The sequence below is a fragment of the Pelodiscus sinensis genome, chromosome 1, assembly GCF_049634645.1.
Source record: "Pelodiscus sinensis isolate JC-2024 chromosome 1, ASM4963464v1, whole genome shotgun sequence".
Classification (NCBI taxonomy): Eukaryota; Metazoa; Chordata; order Testudines; family Trionychidae; genus Pelodiscus; species Pelodiscus sinensis.
The window spans coordinates 161,157,540-161,174,463 of record NC_134711.1 but is presented as its reverse complement, the minus strand read 5'-3'; the positions used below and the strand labels follow the sequence as shown (position 1 = coordinate 161,174,463).

The window sequence follows — 16,924 nt, the reverse complement described above, 5'->3', positions numbered from 1 at the left end:
GATCTGCCCTGTCACCATTCAGACTGGCTTGATGGGCAGAACTCTACCATTTGAGAGAGGTAGTTGAAGAGAACTGCTCTTTGAATCCCTTTTAAATAATCTTCCTGTTTATTGTTTAACTACATGATTTTAAAGGCTTTTAAAAAAGTTACTGTCTTCCTCTAACATCACCCTCTGTGGACTTGTTAGAGTCTACCACACCACCCCTTCTCCCTCCATCCACTCATCTAGGGTCCATCTAGAATGCAAGCTTCTTTTGAAAGAGAGCACCCACACCTCAAAACTGGATCGAAAAAGCGATCTTTTTTCGAAAGAGAGCGTCCAGACTGCATGGATGATCTGTCGAAAAAAACCCCTGATTGCTATTCACAGAATGGCCATCAGAACACCTGTGCTTTTTTCGATTGCCTCTTCTTTCAAAAAAGTCCCTGTTCTGTGTCCACGCATGCCTTTTTTTGAAAGAGCTCTTTCAAAAAAGGCATTCTTCCTCGTAATTTGAGGTTTACCAATGTCGAAAACCCCCCTGAGTTCCTTCAATTTGATTTCGAAAGAACGCGATTGTGGTGTGTATGCAAGTGAAATTTTTTTGAAAAAACATTGTAGTCTAGATATACCCTTAGTGTCCTCTTCTCTTCTCTCTGTGCAAGAGTCATGTCCCCTGATGCTTCTGCTACTTGGATGAACCCTCCTGGATCTTCTGTCCTCATTGACTCTCCAGCTCATTTCAGATCTAGCCTCAATTTCTTAATTTCTCTCGCCTTTTATTATTTTTAATTTGCAATGGGTAATTAATTTATCTGAGCCTCTGTTTCCCTCCAGGTCCAGAGGAATTCTACTTATCCACCTTAGTGAAACCATCTGAGATCTACCAGATCTAATGATCTGAGAAAAGAACTATATAAGCATAGTTATTGAGATTTATGCAGGCATAGAGTCTCTGTCACATTTATATGGGAATGCAATGCTCATATGTTCCTTATTGCACTGCACAAGGGCCTGTAGGATTAAGGCTTGAGCGTGTAATTGTAGCCATGTTAAGGTTTACCCTATCTTTGTGAAGTCAGCCTCTAGAGAACACAATAATACTCACACACTTAAGAAATACCTGAACTGAAATGTGTGGTCATTTTTAACCAATAAAAAGGGAAAGTTTCTGTACACAGATGGCTTATCTTTACTCTTCCTACTATTAAGTGTGGCCTCTGTCTCAGTTTCCTTATTGGTTGGGTAGTTTCCTTTACCCTTTTAGCTAAATTAGAACAATTTCACCTCTTCCAAGGCAAGCAAGAGTCCAATGGAAGCTCACTACAAAAAAGGGCTCCAACAATCCATTCAGCACCTAGATCTTTTCCTCTCTGTGGCACAGCCCTCCATTGGAGGTCTCAGGAATTGTCTGCTAGTGAGGCAGGGAGTGAAGGGGGCTTTACTTCCACCCTCTTTTGGAAGCCACAGTCAAGACAGGAAGCTAGTGCTCAATTACCATTTCAAGCCCTGTCTGCTCTTCTTGCCCAAGGCCTCTTCCTTCCATCTGATAGTCCTCTAACTTCCATCCTAGGCCTTGGCTGCTTCTGGCACCATCCCATCTTGAATACTTCAAGCAAATGGATATAGATAAAGTACCCTTTATTGCTGCTCTCCCCTCCTCCCCCAGCATTCTGTCCACCCCAGGGACCTGTAACGAATTCTAGTCTTTCTTTCTCTCTACAGTTCCCTTACCCTTCTGTCCACATGGACTCCCTCCCAGGCAGCCTTTCTGGTCCTTTTTAGGAGGGAGCATCATTAGGTCTTACCTATTCCATGTTCCCTGCCTTGCCAGAGGGAATAGGAGCACTTTTTATATTCGCCTGCCCCTTTCCCTATACACCTGAAACTCCATCAGGTGTCAGAACTCAGGTGAGGGATGTATTTCCATGTTCTAGTCCCAAGAGTGTGTGTGAGGTGGGGGGAATTCAGACTATACTGGATCTATAGCTTCCTTAAAAAGCCAACACGCCTGGTTATAAATGCATGCAACTGGAAGAGGTCTGTTACTTCATATATAGTAACAGGAGCTTGGCAAAATAGTATACTTTTGACGGAAGCATATGCATTCACTGCTAATTTACCCTCTTTTTAAATGTTGGAATATTGCAAGTTTTCCGAACCAGAACAAAAAGCAAGGGTTAAATTATTTCATGGGTAGTGAATGATGTGATTATCACGGCATTGTGGAAATATCAAAGCCTCTGGAATTTACTAGCTGACTTCCCAACATTCTACATGTAGTCTATGGAAATGTAGATGCAGTACAGCAACTACATGGTAAAAGGGATAACTGCACAAAAATACCTTAACATTCCCTAAAATTTGTCACAGGGCTTTGTCATTCTTACCATAGAAATTGACCCTAAGATGTCACAGAATTTTTGAGGACCTAAATTTAAAAAAAAATTAATGTAATTTGCTTATGTAGCTATTATCTTTCACTCAGGCAATGGATGACAATAAACACCACACTAATGAGAGGTTGGTTTAAACCTTTTAAAATGAATAAAATGAAGACAAACTGATTGCACAAGGTAGGAATTGTTTGTATGAATATAAATCCATCTGAAAATAATTTGGCTTTGCTGCTGAGTAATTATCCTGAAAATCTGCAGAACTTCCATTGTGAAAATTACTAATCCCTCTAAAATAATGACTTGTGGAAATACCTAGCAGCAACTGGAGCTGCTCAGTTTAATAACAAAATCCTGTTGCCCGTCCCCCAGTTTTGTCAAACTGGGAAAGTAAAAAGCTAGATTTTTTCTTGATACTATTTTTAAGTGAATTTAGTGATGGTGCCTAACTGTCAGCCTCAAACACTGATGTTTCCAATGTGGCATATGGAAACAGCAGCAAATGCAAGCTTTCTCCATGCTGTGCCATCTCTGTACCTCAACCCTGATTGACTCTCCCTCTGGAAAGGAGGGAGAGAGTAGTTTATTCTTCTTGCTCTTTTAGAAATCAGTCCGGCACCATTTGTATCAATAGGAGTCTCTCCCTTCCTTCATTGATTAAGCAAGACAGAAGGGATTATTATCTTCATTTAAACTGATCTTCTATATAATACAGGCCATAGAATTTCACTCAGTCACTCAATAACTTGTTGAGCTAAAGCTTTTCTTTCAGAAAAACATCCACTTTCAATGCAAAGAGTCCAAGTGATGGAGAATTTACTACTTTCCCTGGTAATCTGTTCCCATGGTAAATTACCATTGATTTCAATGGAAGTTGGGTCTCACTCACAGGGTTAAATGCTCTGACCCAGCTGATAGAACCAGAAAGCCCTGAACAGAGAAGAATCAATATGCATTTGTTGCATGCTCTCAGTAAGACTTCTACAATCCCATTAATGTCACTGTCTCCTCTCATGTGCTTCAAGGAAAGCACACGCTTAAGTGTTTCCAGACTTGGGATCTTCACTGTATAGGAAAACATTGGTTAGAGAACCTTATCTTCTGCATTTTCTAACCTTCTTTTAACAATTTTAACTTTAATGTTACATTTTTTTCTTAAAAGTTATAAAAAGTGCATGTGTCACTGGCAGTCACCTAGCTGTTCTGTCTGTGTTTTATAGATGCATTTTCAACCTATATATGTTCTCCAGAGCTCTGAAATACAGAAGAGTGGGCAGAACAGAAGCTTTGACTTGCAAAATTCTTGATCAGGAATTTAATTTATTTATAAAATAAATAGTAAATTAGTACCTATCCATCTTCTCTCATACTCTCCCTGCTCTTCACAGCTCGTGTCTTTACTGCCCTTCCATGGTCACATAAGAGTTAATGTTGTTGTCAGCAATTTTTTCATGATGTGGTAGTAAAAACATGAGAACTATGTCTACCCTAGTTCTTGCATGCTCTGAAGTGTCCATAGCCTCTTTTTGTCAGAACCTGGGATGGCTCACTTGACCGTTTCTGTTCATTCTCTCTGGGGCACCTGGCAATAGCCACTGTCAGAAGACATGGTAGTGGGCTAGATGGACCTTTGGTTCGACCCAGTATGGCTGTTTTTATGTGACATCATTGTTAATATCATGGTAGTTGCACCAGCACTTAGAAACAGGTTGCAATACTGTTTTACTTAGGAGTCAATGAGAAGGTTTCCCATTTATTGGCTTCATGTCCATTTCAGATTATTAAAGGACACACTTATTAGTTAGCTGGTAAAGCATAATAAATCATTTTCTTTAGAAGGAGTAGGAAAAGCTTTCATTATTAATCAGATTTTTAACATAAACTTTTCTTTCATTGTCATGGACTTTCTCTTTTGGATACTAAAGTGGATTCAGTGCACACAACTTTTTTAAAAATAATTCAAGACAGCATGTGTGTGGGGAGATGGTGACCAATTCGGGTTGTTAAGGTTTATATTAACAAATAGGTTTATATCAAACACATTTATTGTCACTACTAAGAACATTTTTTGTTCTGCTATTTTGAAGGATCACCAATACCAGTGGGCATTGATGTGCAGGTTGAAAGTATTGACAGCATTTCAGAAGTTGACATGGTAAGTTTTATCTCATAAAATTCTGTTATTAAAACTGACAGACGACAGTATTGTAACCAAAACTCTCGGATCACATAGGCTTCAGAAATAACCCTCTAAGATACTGATGTAGAACCAGTATAGTTAAAGGAGTAGAATACTACAAGGTTATAGTTTTATGTTGATACATAAAAGTAATTCCCATTGAAATTAATAGATGTTACAAGTGTTAAATGCCTCCCATGTGCCAAGAGATGAAGTGCTTAATGGCCTGATTTTTTTCCCAAAAAGTATTGACCACACTATAGTTTCTGTTAAGTTCAGGAGGAGTTCTTCGGTATCACATGTGACAGGGTCAGGCCAGGGAGCTGCTGCAGAGAGGCGAAAAGGCAGCCCAAAAGGGAAAAACTCCTGTTAGAAAAGCAGAGAACTGCAGCACAATTAGGTGCAGCTGGGAGGGAGCTGGCTCAGGCAAATTGGGGCCAGCTGACTTCTCTGCTGACTCTCTGAGGGCCTTTAAAAGCCTCATCAGTTGGAGGCTGGAGAGAGGAGTGAGAGGACGAAAGGAAGGTGGTGGAGAGGCAGAGAGGAAGAAAAGGAGAGAACAAGTTGGACCAGCATTAGGTAAAGGCAGCAGGGGAGGGAGCCTGTGGGCCCCTGGCTTGGGCTCCCTACCACTGAGACCCGCTGCAAAACCCCAGTAGTGGCTTGGAGAAGAGGGGCCCTTGCCACACGTGGTGCCAGGAGTGGGATCTTGGCTGTGAGGCTTCACAGCAACCCAAATCTAGCCAAGTTGGCCCCTTGCAAAGCAAAGTACCCATGGAGGACCTGGTAAAAGCACTGGTGCAGGCCATGGCGGCTCAACAAGAGGCTACTCGGGTGCAAGCAGCTGCCCAGCAGGAGTCGGTGCGGCTCCAACAAGAAACCAACCAGTTGTTGATGAGTCAAGTAGCCCAGGACAGGGCCACCCTGCAGGAGGTGGTGACCCAGCTGAAAGCCCTGACAGTCCAGGTACGTGATCAAGATGGGGTTCGACCCTTGCGGGCCAATTTCTACTTACAGAAAATGACAAAAGACGATGAGGTTGAGGCCTACCTCTTGGCCTTCGAAAGGACAGCTTTGCGGGAGGCCTGGCCTCAAGCTCAGTGGGCCAGCATTCTAGCCCCTTTTCTGAGCGGGGAAGCCCAGAAGGCATACCTTGACATGGCAGAGGAAGCTGCATCCGACTACCCCCAGCTGAAAGCAGAGATCCTGGCACGGGCTGGGGTCACGGTCGCAGTGAGAGCCCAAAGATTTCACAATTGGCGATATCGAGATGACCAGGGCCCCAGAACTCAGTTGTTTGATCTGGTTCATCTGGCCCGGAAGTGGCTGCGGCCCGACATCCACAACCCCGACAAGATTATCGAGGTGATCGTTCTTGATCGGTACATGAGGGGTTTACCCCCAGACCTTCGGGAATGGGTGGGCCAGAATGACCCCACGACATTTGATGAACTGGTGGCTCTCGTTGAGAGGCGATTGACAGCTAAGGGACTTTCCCGCAGCCCCAGAGTCGAGGTGCAGCAGAGCAGAAGGTCCACCTTCCCCCCAAGGACCCGTGCCCCTGAAGTTTCCGACCGAGTCCAGACAGGAAGAAAAGAGGCGGAAGAGAGGCCGGGACGGGCAAGAGACCTTGGGGTCTGGACAGGAGAGGGCCAGGGATCAAGACCCAACAGCCCAAAACGAAAGGGGCTGTCCCGCCCAGGTTATAGGTGTTATGCCTGTGGGGAGATAGGGCATATTGCGGTTCAGTGCCCTAACATAGACGAACCTATGCAATGTGACCTGGGGAACCTACAAAGTGTTCTAGTTAACCTCGTAGGGGTAGCAGTGGGCCCCCATCAGTATACCCAGCCCGTGAAAATGAATGGGGTAGAAACCACTGCCTTAGTAGATTCCGGGAGTGCGGTTACATTGGTCTCAGGGAAGCTAGTGGGGCAAAATCAGCTGACTCGAGCCAAGTACACTGGAGTATCTTGTGTACATGGGGATACTAGTTATTACCCCACCATCCCTGTGGAAATAGAAGTACAAGGGCGGGTTACAGAGGTAACCGTGGGGGTGGTCCCAAGGCTCCCCTACCCGGTGGTCATTGGGCGAGACTTCCCCAGGTTTAGTGACCTACTACCACGGGACTGGGAGGAGGAGGATAGCTCCCTCCCAGCCTTCCATGAGTTCTCCCAGGACCTGTTCTCGGTGCCTGGGGAGCCCCGGAAAACCCGACGGGAGAGGAGGGCCTCAAAGAAATTGGGGACCATGATCTTGACCCAAGGTCGGAAACAGACACGGGTAGAAGGGGAGGCCTACCCAACTACTAGAGCCGAAGCCCCAGGACAGGATGAGCCTGAAGCAGGGCCCAGCTCATCAAGGGAGGAAAGGGGGCTAGGTTCCCTGGAGCCTGAGCAGGTGAAATCCCCAAGGGAGACCTTTGGGCAGGACCAAGCCAATGATCCACTGTATCAGAATATCCGTAAGGAGGTGGTTGAAGTTAATGGGGTCCCAGTGGAGGGGAGGAACAAGGGCACGGGGCCCTTCTATATAATCAAGGGGGATCTTCTTTATAGGGTAGTTCATATACAGGGCCAAGAGGTGGAGCAACTCTTGGTACCCCGGAAGCACCAGAGGGCAATACTGGAATTGGCACACAGTCATCTATTTGGAGGACATCTAGGGGTGGATAAGACCCTGGACCGCATTCTTCGGAGGTTCTTTTGGCCTGGGATCTATGTAGAAGTCCAGAGGTATTGTGCTTCCTGCCCGGAGTGCCAACTACATGGGCCCCGACCACACCTGAGGGCCCCGTTAGTACCCCTACCAATAATTGAAATCCCCTTTGAACGGATCGCTATGGACATAGTTGGCCCACTAGAGAAGTCTGCCCGGGGCCATCAGAGCATACTAGTTGTAGTGGACTATGCTACTCGATACCCAGAGGCAGTGCCCCTACGCAACACCCTATCCAAGACCATCGCTAAGGAACTAATTCAAATATTTTCTAGGGTAGGGATTCCTAAAGAAATCCTAACGGACCAAGGGACCCCCTTTGTGTCCAAGCTTATGAAAGACTTGTGTACCTTGCTCCGCATACGGGCCCTGCGGACCTCGGTATACCATCCTCAAACCGATGGTCTAGTTGAACGGTTTAACAGGACACTAAAAAGTATGCTCAAGAAAGTGGTAAGCCGGGATGGCAAAGATTGGGATATGCTACTACCCTACCTCATGTTCGCAGTAAGGGAGGTTCCCCAAGCATCGACTGGCTTCTCCCCGTTTGAACTTTTGTATGGGCGTAACCCACGGGGCATACTAGACCTTGCTAAGGAAGCCTGGGAGGAACAGCCTAACCTGGGGAGAAATGTAGTTGATCATGTGCTCCAAATGAGGGACAGGATAGCCAGAGTCACCCCCATAGTGCGGGAGCACCTAGAAAAGGCACAGGAAGCCCAACAGGTCTATTACAACCGGCGAGCAACCGCCCGGAAGTTCCAGGTGGGAGACCGGGTGATGGTGCTAGTGCCGACAGCGGAGAGTAAGCTCCTAGCCCAATGGCAGGGGCCATATGAAATAATAGAAGCAGTGGGAGAGGTAAACTATAAGGTTCGCCAGCCTGGCCGGCGAAAGCCTGAGCAGGTATATCATGTCAACCTGCTAAAACCCTGGCGAGACAGAGAAGTGGCCTTGGTTGTGCTGGGGCCACCACCCCAAGGGGAAAACCCACCAAGGCAGGTGGGAATATCTCCCGAACTGACCCCAGACCAACAGGCCGAAGCAGCCGACATGATTGAGAGGAATCAGGATGTGTTTTCGACAGAACCGGGTAGAACTACGGAGGTTTACCATGACATCATCACAGACCCCGGGGTGAAGGTGCACGTTAAGCCATACCGGATACCTGAGGCAAAACGAAAAGAGGTCCAAGCTGAAGTGGAGAAAATGCTGAAGCTCGGAGTCATTGAAGAGTCCCATAGCCAGTGGTCTAGCCCTATTGTTATGGTGCCCAAGCCAGATGGAAGCCGGCGCTTTTGCAATGACTTTCGAAAATTAAACGAAGTATCCAAATTTGATGCCTATCCCATGCCAAGGGTGGATGAACTCATTGACCAACTGGGCAAGGCCCGATTTCTATCCACCCTCGATTTGACTAAGGGTTACTGGCAGATCCCCTTAGCACCAGGGGCCAAAGAAAAGACAGCCTTTTCAACTCCGGAGGGTCTCTTTCAGTACACGGTCCTCCCTTTTGGTTTGCATGGGGCTCCTGCAACGTTTCAAAGGCTCATGGACAAGCTGTTGCGGCCTCATGCCAAGTACGCAGCTGCCTATTTGGACGATGTTGTGGTCCACAGTCCTAACTGGGACACACACATTGAAAAAGTAGAGGCAGTATTGGAGACATTAAGAAGAGCAGGACTTACGGCGAACCCCGCAAAGTGTACAATTGGACTGGCCGAGGCCAAATATCTTGGGTATATTGTGGGAAGGGGGGTAGTGAGGCCCCAGCTCAACAAAGTGGATGCAATACAGAATTGGCCCCGACCAACCCGGAAAAAGCAGGTCAGGGCATTCTTAGGGTTGGTGGGGTATTACCGCAGGTTCATCCCCAACTTTGCCTCCAGGGCCTGCCCTCTGACCAACCTGACTAGAGCACGTGGTCCCGACATTGTAAAGTGGACCATGGAAACGGAAGAAGCTTTTAAAGATCTCAAGAATGCCCTCTGTGGCAATCCAGTTCTCATAGCCCCTGATTTTAAGAAGGAGTTTATCTTGCAGACGGATGCCTCCGAAGTAGGACTGGGAGCTGTATTGTCTCAAATGGTGGGAGAAGAGGAGCACCCAATCCTGTACCTCAGCAGGAAGCTTCTGCCAAGGGAACAAAATTATGCCGTGGTAGAAAGAGAATGTCTTGCAGTAAAGTGGGCCATGGAAAGCCTTCGCTACTACCTTCTCGGGCGGAAGTTTACCCTGGTCACCGATCATGCGCCTCTGCAGTGGATGCACCGAAACAAGGACAGAAATGCGAGGGTTACCCGATGGTTCCTGTCCCTGCAGCCCTTCCACTTCCGTGTGCAACACAGATCAGGGACCCAGCATGGGAATGCAGACGGGTTGTCAAGGGTGCATTGTTGTCCGACCCAAGTAACCCAACCCCATGGGATTGAGCAGAGGGGGGGGATGTGTGACAGGGTCAGGCCAGGGAGCTGCTGCAGAGAGGCGAAAAGGCAGCCCAAAAGGGAAAAACTCCTGTTAGAAAAGCAGAGAACTGCAGCACAATTAGGTGCAGCTGGGAGGGAGCTGGCTCAGGCAAATTGGGGCCAGCTGACTTCTCTGCTGACTCTCTGAGGGCCTTTAAAAGCCTCATCAGTTGGAGGCTGGAGAGAGGAGTGAGAGGACGAAAGGAAGGTGGTGGAGAGGCAGAGAGGAAGAAAAGGAGAGAACAAGTTGGACCAGCATTAGGTAAAGGCAGCAGGGGAGGGAGCCTGTGGGCCCCTGGCTTGGGCTCCCTACCACTGAGACCCGCTGCAAAACCCCAGTAGTGGCTTGGAGAAGAGGGGCCCTTGCCACACACACATTTTGAAAATCACTCTACAAGCCCGTAGCTTGTGCAGGACCTATCCACAGAAGCAACTTCCATGCATTCTACATCATAACTTTACGTCTTTGGCTTACACTAAGAATTTTTCTCTCTCAAATATGCAATGCCTACATTGAGCCTTGTGTCCTATTCTCCCCACACTTCCCCCCCAGCACACTGGGACTATTGGTGATGTAAGTGGTAGTATATACTGCCTACCCACATTTTTAACACTGTGCCATATAGATCTGCTGTTAACTGGTAGGCAAATGCCTACCAGCAGATGCCAGTTACCTGGTACACACTAGCGCTTCCATCATTGCTAGTGCAGGTGAAACTGCAATAGTGACAGAGCAGTGATGGAAGAATCTGTCTCAAACCTTACTAAGAACATAGTCTTGGTGCGGGAAAACCTCTTACTTCTAGTCAAGAATGTAAAGTTTTGAATGCATCCTGTTCATGCCATGTTCACAGCTTCACTGAAGAGTGAAGCACCTACATTATTGCTGCATTGTTCAATCCTAGAATGACCATACAAGTTAGCTCTGACTAAAATGCACATTTAATTTCTCGGTTCAAATGTAATTGTAGACGATAGACCTAGATCTTGCTTTGGGATACACCACTCTCATGTGGAACCCCACTGAAGTCAGTGGGACTCTACAAGAGCTCAGAGGTACGTACAAGTAGATCACATGACTAAGATCAGAGCCTAACTATCTTTTCAGTTCCTTTTTCACTGTAATTATTCCAAGAAAATAAACAGTGGAATAAGGCTGATCTATAAACTAAATGCAGATTAGATTTTTATAAACTGTATTAATTAACAAACCTCACAGATTGACTTGGTGATCATAAAGGACTCACATTACTCCCTTGTTAGTGCCCAAAGGGAAAAGGAACTTTACTTCATTCTGGCAAAAGCCTCTGTATATCCCAAACTCCAAAAGACCTTTTGTTTTTCTTTGCTTTTAGAATCAGAGTGGAAATTTTCAAGGTAAATAAATTTTCCAAACCAAAGTTACTAGGGATAAAAAGAGGATTTTTATCATGGAAACTAACTGCAAATTTAATGACAGAGTCTGCCACCTCTCCATAATAAATAGGCCTTGTAGCATGGCATGAATATTGGTATATGCTGAACCTATATACATTGCTAAGAAAAACTCTGTTGTTATAACAAGTTCATGACACCTGCATGCATGCGACCTGGATATAGCAAACCCGTTTCAGTTGTTTGTGCACGGTAGTGTCTTTCCACAGATCGTCCGTGTGTGCCTGTTCACACCTATCCCACTGCCTAACTGAATGTGTAAGTTCAGCCTTGGAAATCTGAGCAGCTATATCGTAGTTCCCTAGCAGGGGCTGGAGTGCCCAGAGGATAAGCACATGCTGCTGTACAAGCAACATGTGAGCCAGTATGCTCCAGAATATCCCACTGCCCAGAGAGCTAGAAGAGAGGAGGACCAACCAGTCAGTTAAATAAATGTGAGTCTTGTCTACACAACAGAACAAGTGTTACCATCTGTTTACAGCATGGGTTCCCAAACTGGGGGGGGGGGGGGGTTTGCCCTCCTGGGGGAGCGTGAAGAAATTCCAGAGGGGGGCGCGAGGCGACCCAGCCGCACACACTCCCGTCAATCCCACCCCAAGTTTTGCTGCTGTTTTTTTGGGAGGGGGGTGTGTGAGGGTTTCTCAAAAATCAAAACGGGAGCGTGATGCCGAAAAGTTTGGGAACCACTGGTTTACAGGAAGATAATGATGTTGCTGCTGTAGATGCTGGCATAGGGACATATGGCTTGTGGTCACAACTTACTAACGACGTATTAGCCACATTGTGTATGCACACCCATCCAGTGTGGAATTTAACATCAACCATGCACTTAATTAGGTACAAACTCCAGTTAATAATACGGACAGACTCAGTTGGGCCACTTGCCCAACAGCCCAGTCAGAAAGTGAGGTGGAAGTGGCTATTTTCACATGGCATTACAACTGAACAATTTGAAAATTTCATTCTACTTTATTATTCATGGAATGTCACTTTATCAAAGCTCATTGTGAGCCATTAGCCATGTGTGGCTATATATGTATTACAGTGGGGATCAAAGCATGTTAAAAGAACATTAAGATTGCAAAATCAAGCACTCAAAAGTTAGGAAATGCCAGAATTAAGTTTGCCTGTGCAATCAACTCTTTGTAAGGGAACAGAATACTCTCAAGAACCAGACTGGACACTAAGCGCAAAGAGTCTCTCAATGTTAAGGTTGTTTGTTCCGAACACATGCATCCCCGCTCCTCCTACTTGAGCATTAATGTTGCCCATGACAAAGAGTAATTCATATTCAGGTATTCTGTCTTCCTTATCCTCATTTGAAAGCTCCTTTGTTGGAACATAGAACTAAAGGATTGACGACTTTAGGAATCTGGTTTTGAGTATGGCATATTACAGGATGTGTTGGTGAACAGTTTCCCATGTGATGAGAGATTCTGCAGAAAAATCAATCATAATGAGTGCTTCTCCTGTGAGATGTTTGAAACATTGTCCTCATGTTCCAGTAACCAACTCTGAAGTGTTTTCTTGCTGTCAGCATCAAACTGGGGTCCTGGTTTCCAGAGATTCACTTTCACCAGGATCCTTCATACAGCATAAGGAATTGCAAACATTCATTTTTCCTGATCCCATTTCTAAAACTAGGATGATGTTTTTAGAATACCAGGTGGTTAGCATTGCACTCAGCCCTCTCTAGTTTATCAGGACTTGGGACTAGCAGCCGCAGGGAGGTGAGGTAAATGGGGTTTAGAAACATGGACTTCACCAGATGACAGAATGAAAAATTAGACTGACCACTTGTGCATTTGCTGGAGATTGAGATTGTCTGTCCAAGACGCTAGGACATATCGAACAGCAGATGTCAGCAGAAACCACAATCTTCACATTGCTTATCTAAAATTAATATTGAGAAAGTGCTACCTTACACTTAAAGCACTGAAGAAAATCAACAGTATACAACTTGAAAACAAGCATACTGCAGGAAATTCCAGCTTCAATTTAAGGTGCAGATTTGAGTCACTGCCTGAGACAAAGATGAAAGACAGAATGAGCCTAAAGAAATATAGGCAGTGCTCAGAGGCAGCATTCTTCAACCTGCAGTAGCAAGAATTGATAACATGGAGCAAGAATTGGATAACCCAAGAGATGTGGTGTCTAATTGAGGAAACAAAAGTATTGTAAGGGAACCTGAATGTTATGATCACTGAAATATTGGAAAAGGCAAAGGATGAGTGTGAGAGAACAGACAAAGCAGTGAAAAGCAATGTAAGGAAAGATAAATGGAGACATGCTGGTGACCTAGCAGTTGAAATCAAAGCTGCTGCCCTAATAGGAACCACAGAGATGTTTATCAAAAGATTAAAACCCTGTATAGAAATTTCAAAATAGGATGTGGATCAATAAAAAGCAAAAGTAGAGAAATGCTTACAACAGAGATAATAGGAAAAACTGATGGGCAGAGCATTTCTTAGAAGTCCTCAATAGACCCAGTCTCACCTGAACACCAGACTTTGATGGTACATGTGAATCTCATTAGTGTGTGTGTGTGTGTGGTGGTGGTGGGGGGGGGGGGGGGCTGTGGTTCTTAAAATACAGTTCACTGAGGCAAGACCCAATTTGGAAAATTTCAACCCAAATTATTTAAATTTAGCTAAGTTATAGGCCACAAAACAAAACAGGTTCTTATAATGGGAATCGACATTAATAATAGATGCTGCTGCCATCCCAACCGATAATAATATGTTCACACAAACCCATTTATTCATTGTGAGTTCTAGTATGTTACTCAGGATCCAGATGTCAGTATGCTACAATTTACTTTTTTGGGTCAGATTCTGATTTAGTTACCTTGGTGCAAATCTGGTATAAATCCAGTAGAGGTACGTGAGTGTGACTTGCAATCAGAGTTTGTTGTATGTTTTAGGTAATAGAATCTCAGTTATTGGCTGCAAATGATAAAAATGAGATGAGATGACACCAAGAAAAAACAGCAAAAAATTCTGAGGAAAAGCTGTAATTTCTGTTGCTTTTATCTTACTTACTAAAAATGCTATTTTGTTTTGGGGACTGTTATATTCTTCGGGTCTAATCCAGCAGCCCACTGAAATCAGTGGGAGTTTGGTGTAAAGAAGAAGTTTGGACTTCAAAATCAGGCCCTTTTTTGGGCTGAACTATAAGTACCACCTAACCAAGGCAAATAGCAGACGTCTCAATTTATCTTCCATCTATGTTGTGTTCTCACTGCGTGGTTTTGGAAACTTCTTGCTCTCTCTTCTTTGAAGATTATGCTCTTGAAGCCCAGAGCAGAAGTAATTCAAAGTCACCAGGTTTGATTAGTTATACTGGTTACTATTTGCTGTATTCTGAACTAGGAAAAACACATTCACATCTCTTCCTCTTAATTTTCTTTATGCAAAGGACTTCACAATGACCTTATATCTCCGACATTACTGGAAGGATGAGAGGCTTTCATTTCCTAGTACCAAAAATAGAAGCATGACCTTTGATGGAAGACTGATAAAAAAGATCTGGGTACCTGATGTATTTTTTGTTCACTCCAAAAGATCTTTCATTCATGATACTACCATGGAGAATGTGATGCTCCGCGTGTACCCTGATGGCAATGTACTCTTCAGCCTGCGGTAAGGACAGTTACTTTCCCTATGACTATCAGCAACAGAATTCCACATGACTATTGCCTGTCTATCTGCCTGAGCAGAGCAAGCTCAGAAGCTGCTGGGCTGAGAAATTATCTGAGGCCCTTGCGGTTAAATAGAGTTTTCATGGTGGTTTATTTTTTATTCACACAGTCAGGGTTGTCACAAGTTCTGTTGTGAATAAAGTGGCAGCTCAGGCTGATCCAAAGTCACACGGGTTCTTTTAAAATAAGGGGCCTTAAACTCATCCTAAATATTCTGAGATGTGAACCAACACTAAATCCCTGTTTTCACTGAGGAGTTCCTGGGAATTGGTGTCCACCTTTCTGTCTATACCTAAGAAAAAGCTCTGTCAAGTAATGTGATTTTCCAAATATTTTAAATTTCTAACTTACCACTAGGAAAATAAATCCAGAGTGGATACTACAGCTAATAAACTTTTCTATCATTCCCTTGTCAAACATTTTTGGTAGTTTGTCTAGTGGAATGGTGGGAACATTTATATTTTGTTCTTTTTTAAAAATTTTACATGAACAAACATCATATATAAAAGATTGCTGCTACAGGTCGAACCTCTCTAGTCCAGCACCCGCAGGACTGGTGCCAAACCACAGCTCAATATTATCTAGCAGAATTACCAACACTTCCACTGCTTACTGGGTCCTTAGAACACATTGAAGGGTAAATTAGAGCTAAATAACAGCACAGAACACAGAGCCAGGACTGTTGGCTGTAAACAAACTTTATGGAACTGCAGGAAACTTGGCCACACCCACGATAAATGGAGATCTGGCTAACTAAAATCATGCCGGATCATGGATATTGCTGGACCAAACAGGACCAGACTGGAAAGGTTCAACCTCTATTAAAAAAACTATTGTTCTTAATGAGAGAGACAAAGTGGGTGAGATTATATCTTTTCATGAACCAACTTCTGTTGGTGAGAGGAATGAGCTTTTGAGCTGCATAGCACTCTTTCACACCTTCAAAAGCTCGTCTCTTTCACTAACTAAAGCTGGTCCAACAAAAGGTATAACCTCACCTTCCTTGCATGTCCCATATGTTGGGAGCAACACTACATACTACCATTAATGTCAGTCGTTGTACTAATATTGCAGTACTTCGTGTGCATTTCTTTTCAATGTCTGCAATAAAGGCACAAATTGCTAACTCAGAATAAAATTCTCCCCTTGGCCCTGTGCTAATGATGTCTGTCAACAGCCCTGATATTATCTCCCCATGCCAGACAACATTGCCACAGTGTCAGTGTCATGCAGTCAGAGCAGATTATTGGAACTGATACCATATATATACCACTTAGAGTTGTTAAAGAAGTCCTAAGTACGGTTACAAGAAATTGGATGATATTCTAGACAATAGGTGCACAATTAAACTTCCCCTTATCTGAAATATATTGTTTATTTTTTATGGAGGAGTCTCATGTACATTGCATGGTGTAGCAGAAATAATCTTAATGGATGAAATTTTCCCCAGTGAAGGGGCCTTAGAGATACATAAATCCCACTTAACTTGGATTTAAGTATTGCATAGGCCCTGTATTGGCTCTCTGCACAGAGATGAAATTCCATAGATTCCTTCAACAGAAGGGACTGATGTGATTGTCTAGTCTGACCGCCTCTCTCTATCTTGTGCATGCACACACACAGATTTTATTTTTATATATATATATATACACACACACATATATATATATATACACACACACACACACACCTGATACTGATAGTTCTGTGGTCTCCCCAAGGGACTGATGTGACTGTCTACTCTGACCTCCAGTCTCTCTCTCACGCAGAGACACACATGATACTGATAGTTCTGTGGTCTCCTCAAGCATTTCATTTATTTTTCTGGAGAGCAGTAGTCACATGTATGTGTGCATGCCCACATACACAGTGTTTAAGTGCATTACACAATTTTTATATTTGCCAATCACAGAGCCCAGTAGGAAACTCTATTTTCCATTTTCAATATACCTCTATTTTCCATTTTCAATATACTTTCTTGTTTGAAAGCAAAGGAAACGTTCTGTGATTTTCAGGAGGTTTAGAATGATTAAGCTCATACAGTGTG

At 44.2% G+C, this 16,924-nt stretch overlaps 1 protein-coding gene across 1 annotated transcript in view; it reads left to right on the top strand.

The window, feature by feature from the left end:
- The window catches only part of GABRR3 (gamma-aminobutyric acid type A receptor subunit rho3), a 55,343-nt gene that overhangs the window by 15,143 nt on the left and 23,276 nt on the right, over nt 1–16,924 (top strand). Inside the window, exons 3-4 of the mRNA XM_006124215.4 lie at nt 4,466–4,533; nt 14,595–14,818. Coding sequence (XP_006124277.2) covers nt 4,466–4,533; nt 14,595–14,818 — 292 coding nt within the window. The remainder of the gene's footprint in view (nt 1–4,465; nt 4,534–14,594; nt 14,819–16,924) is intronic.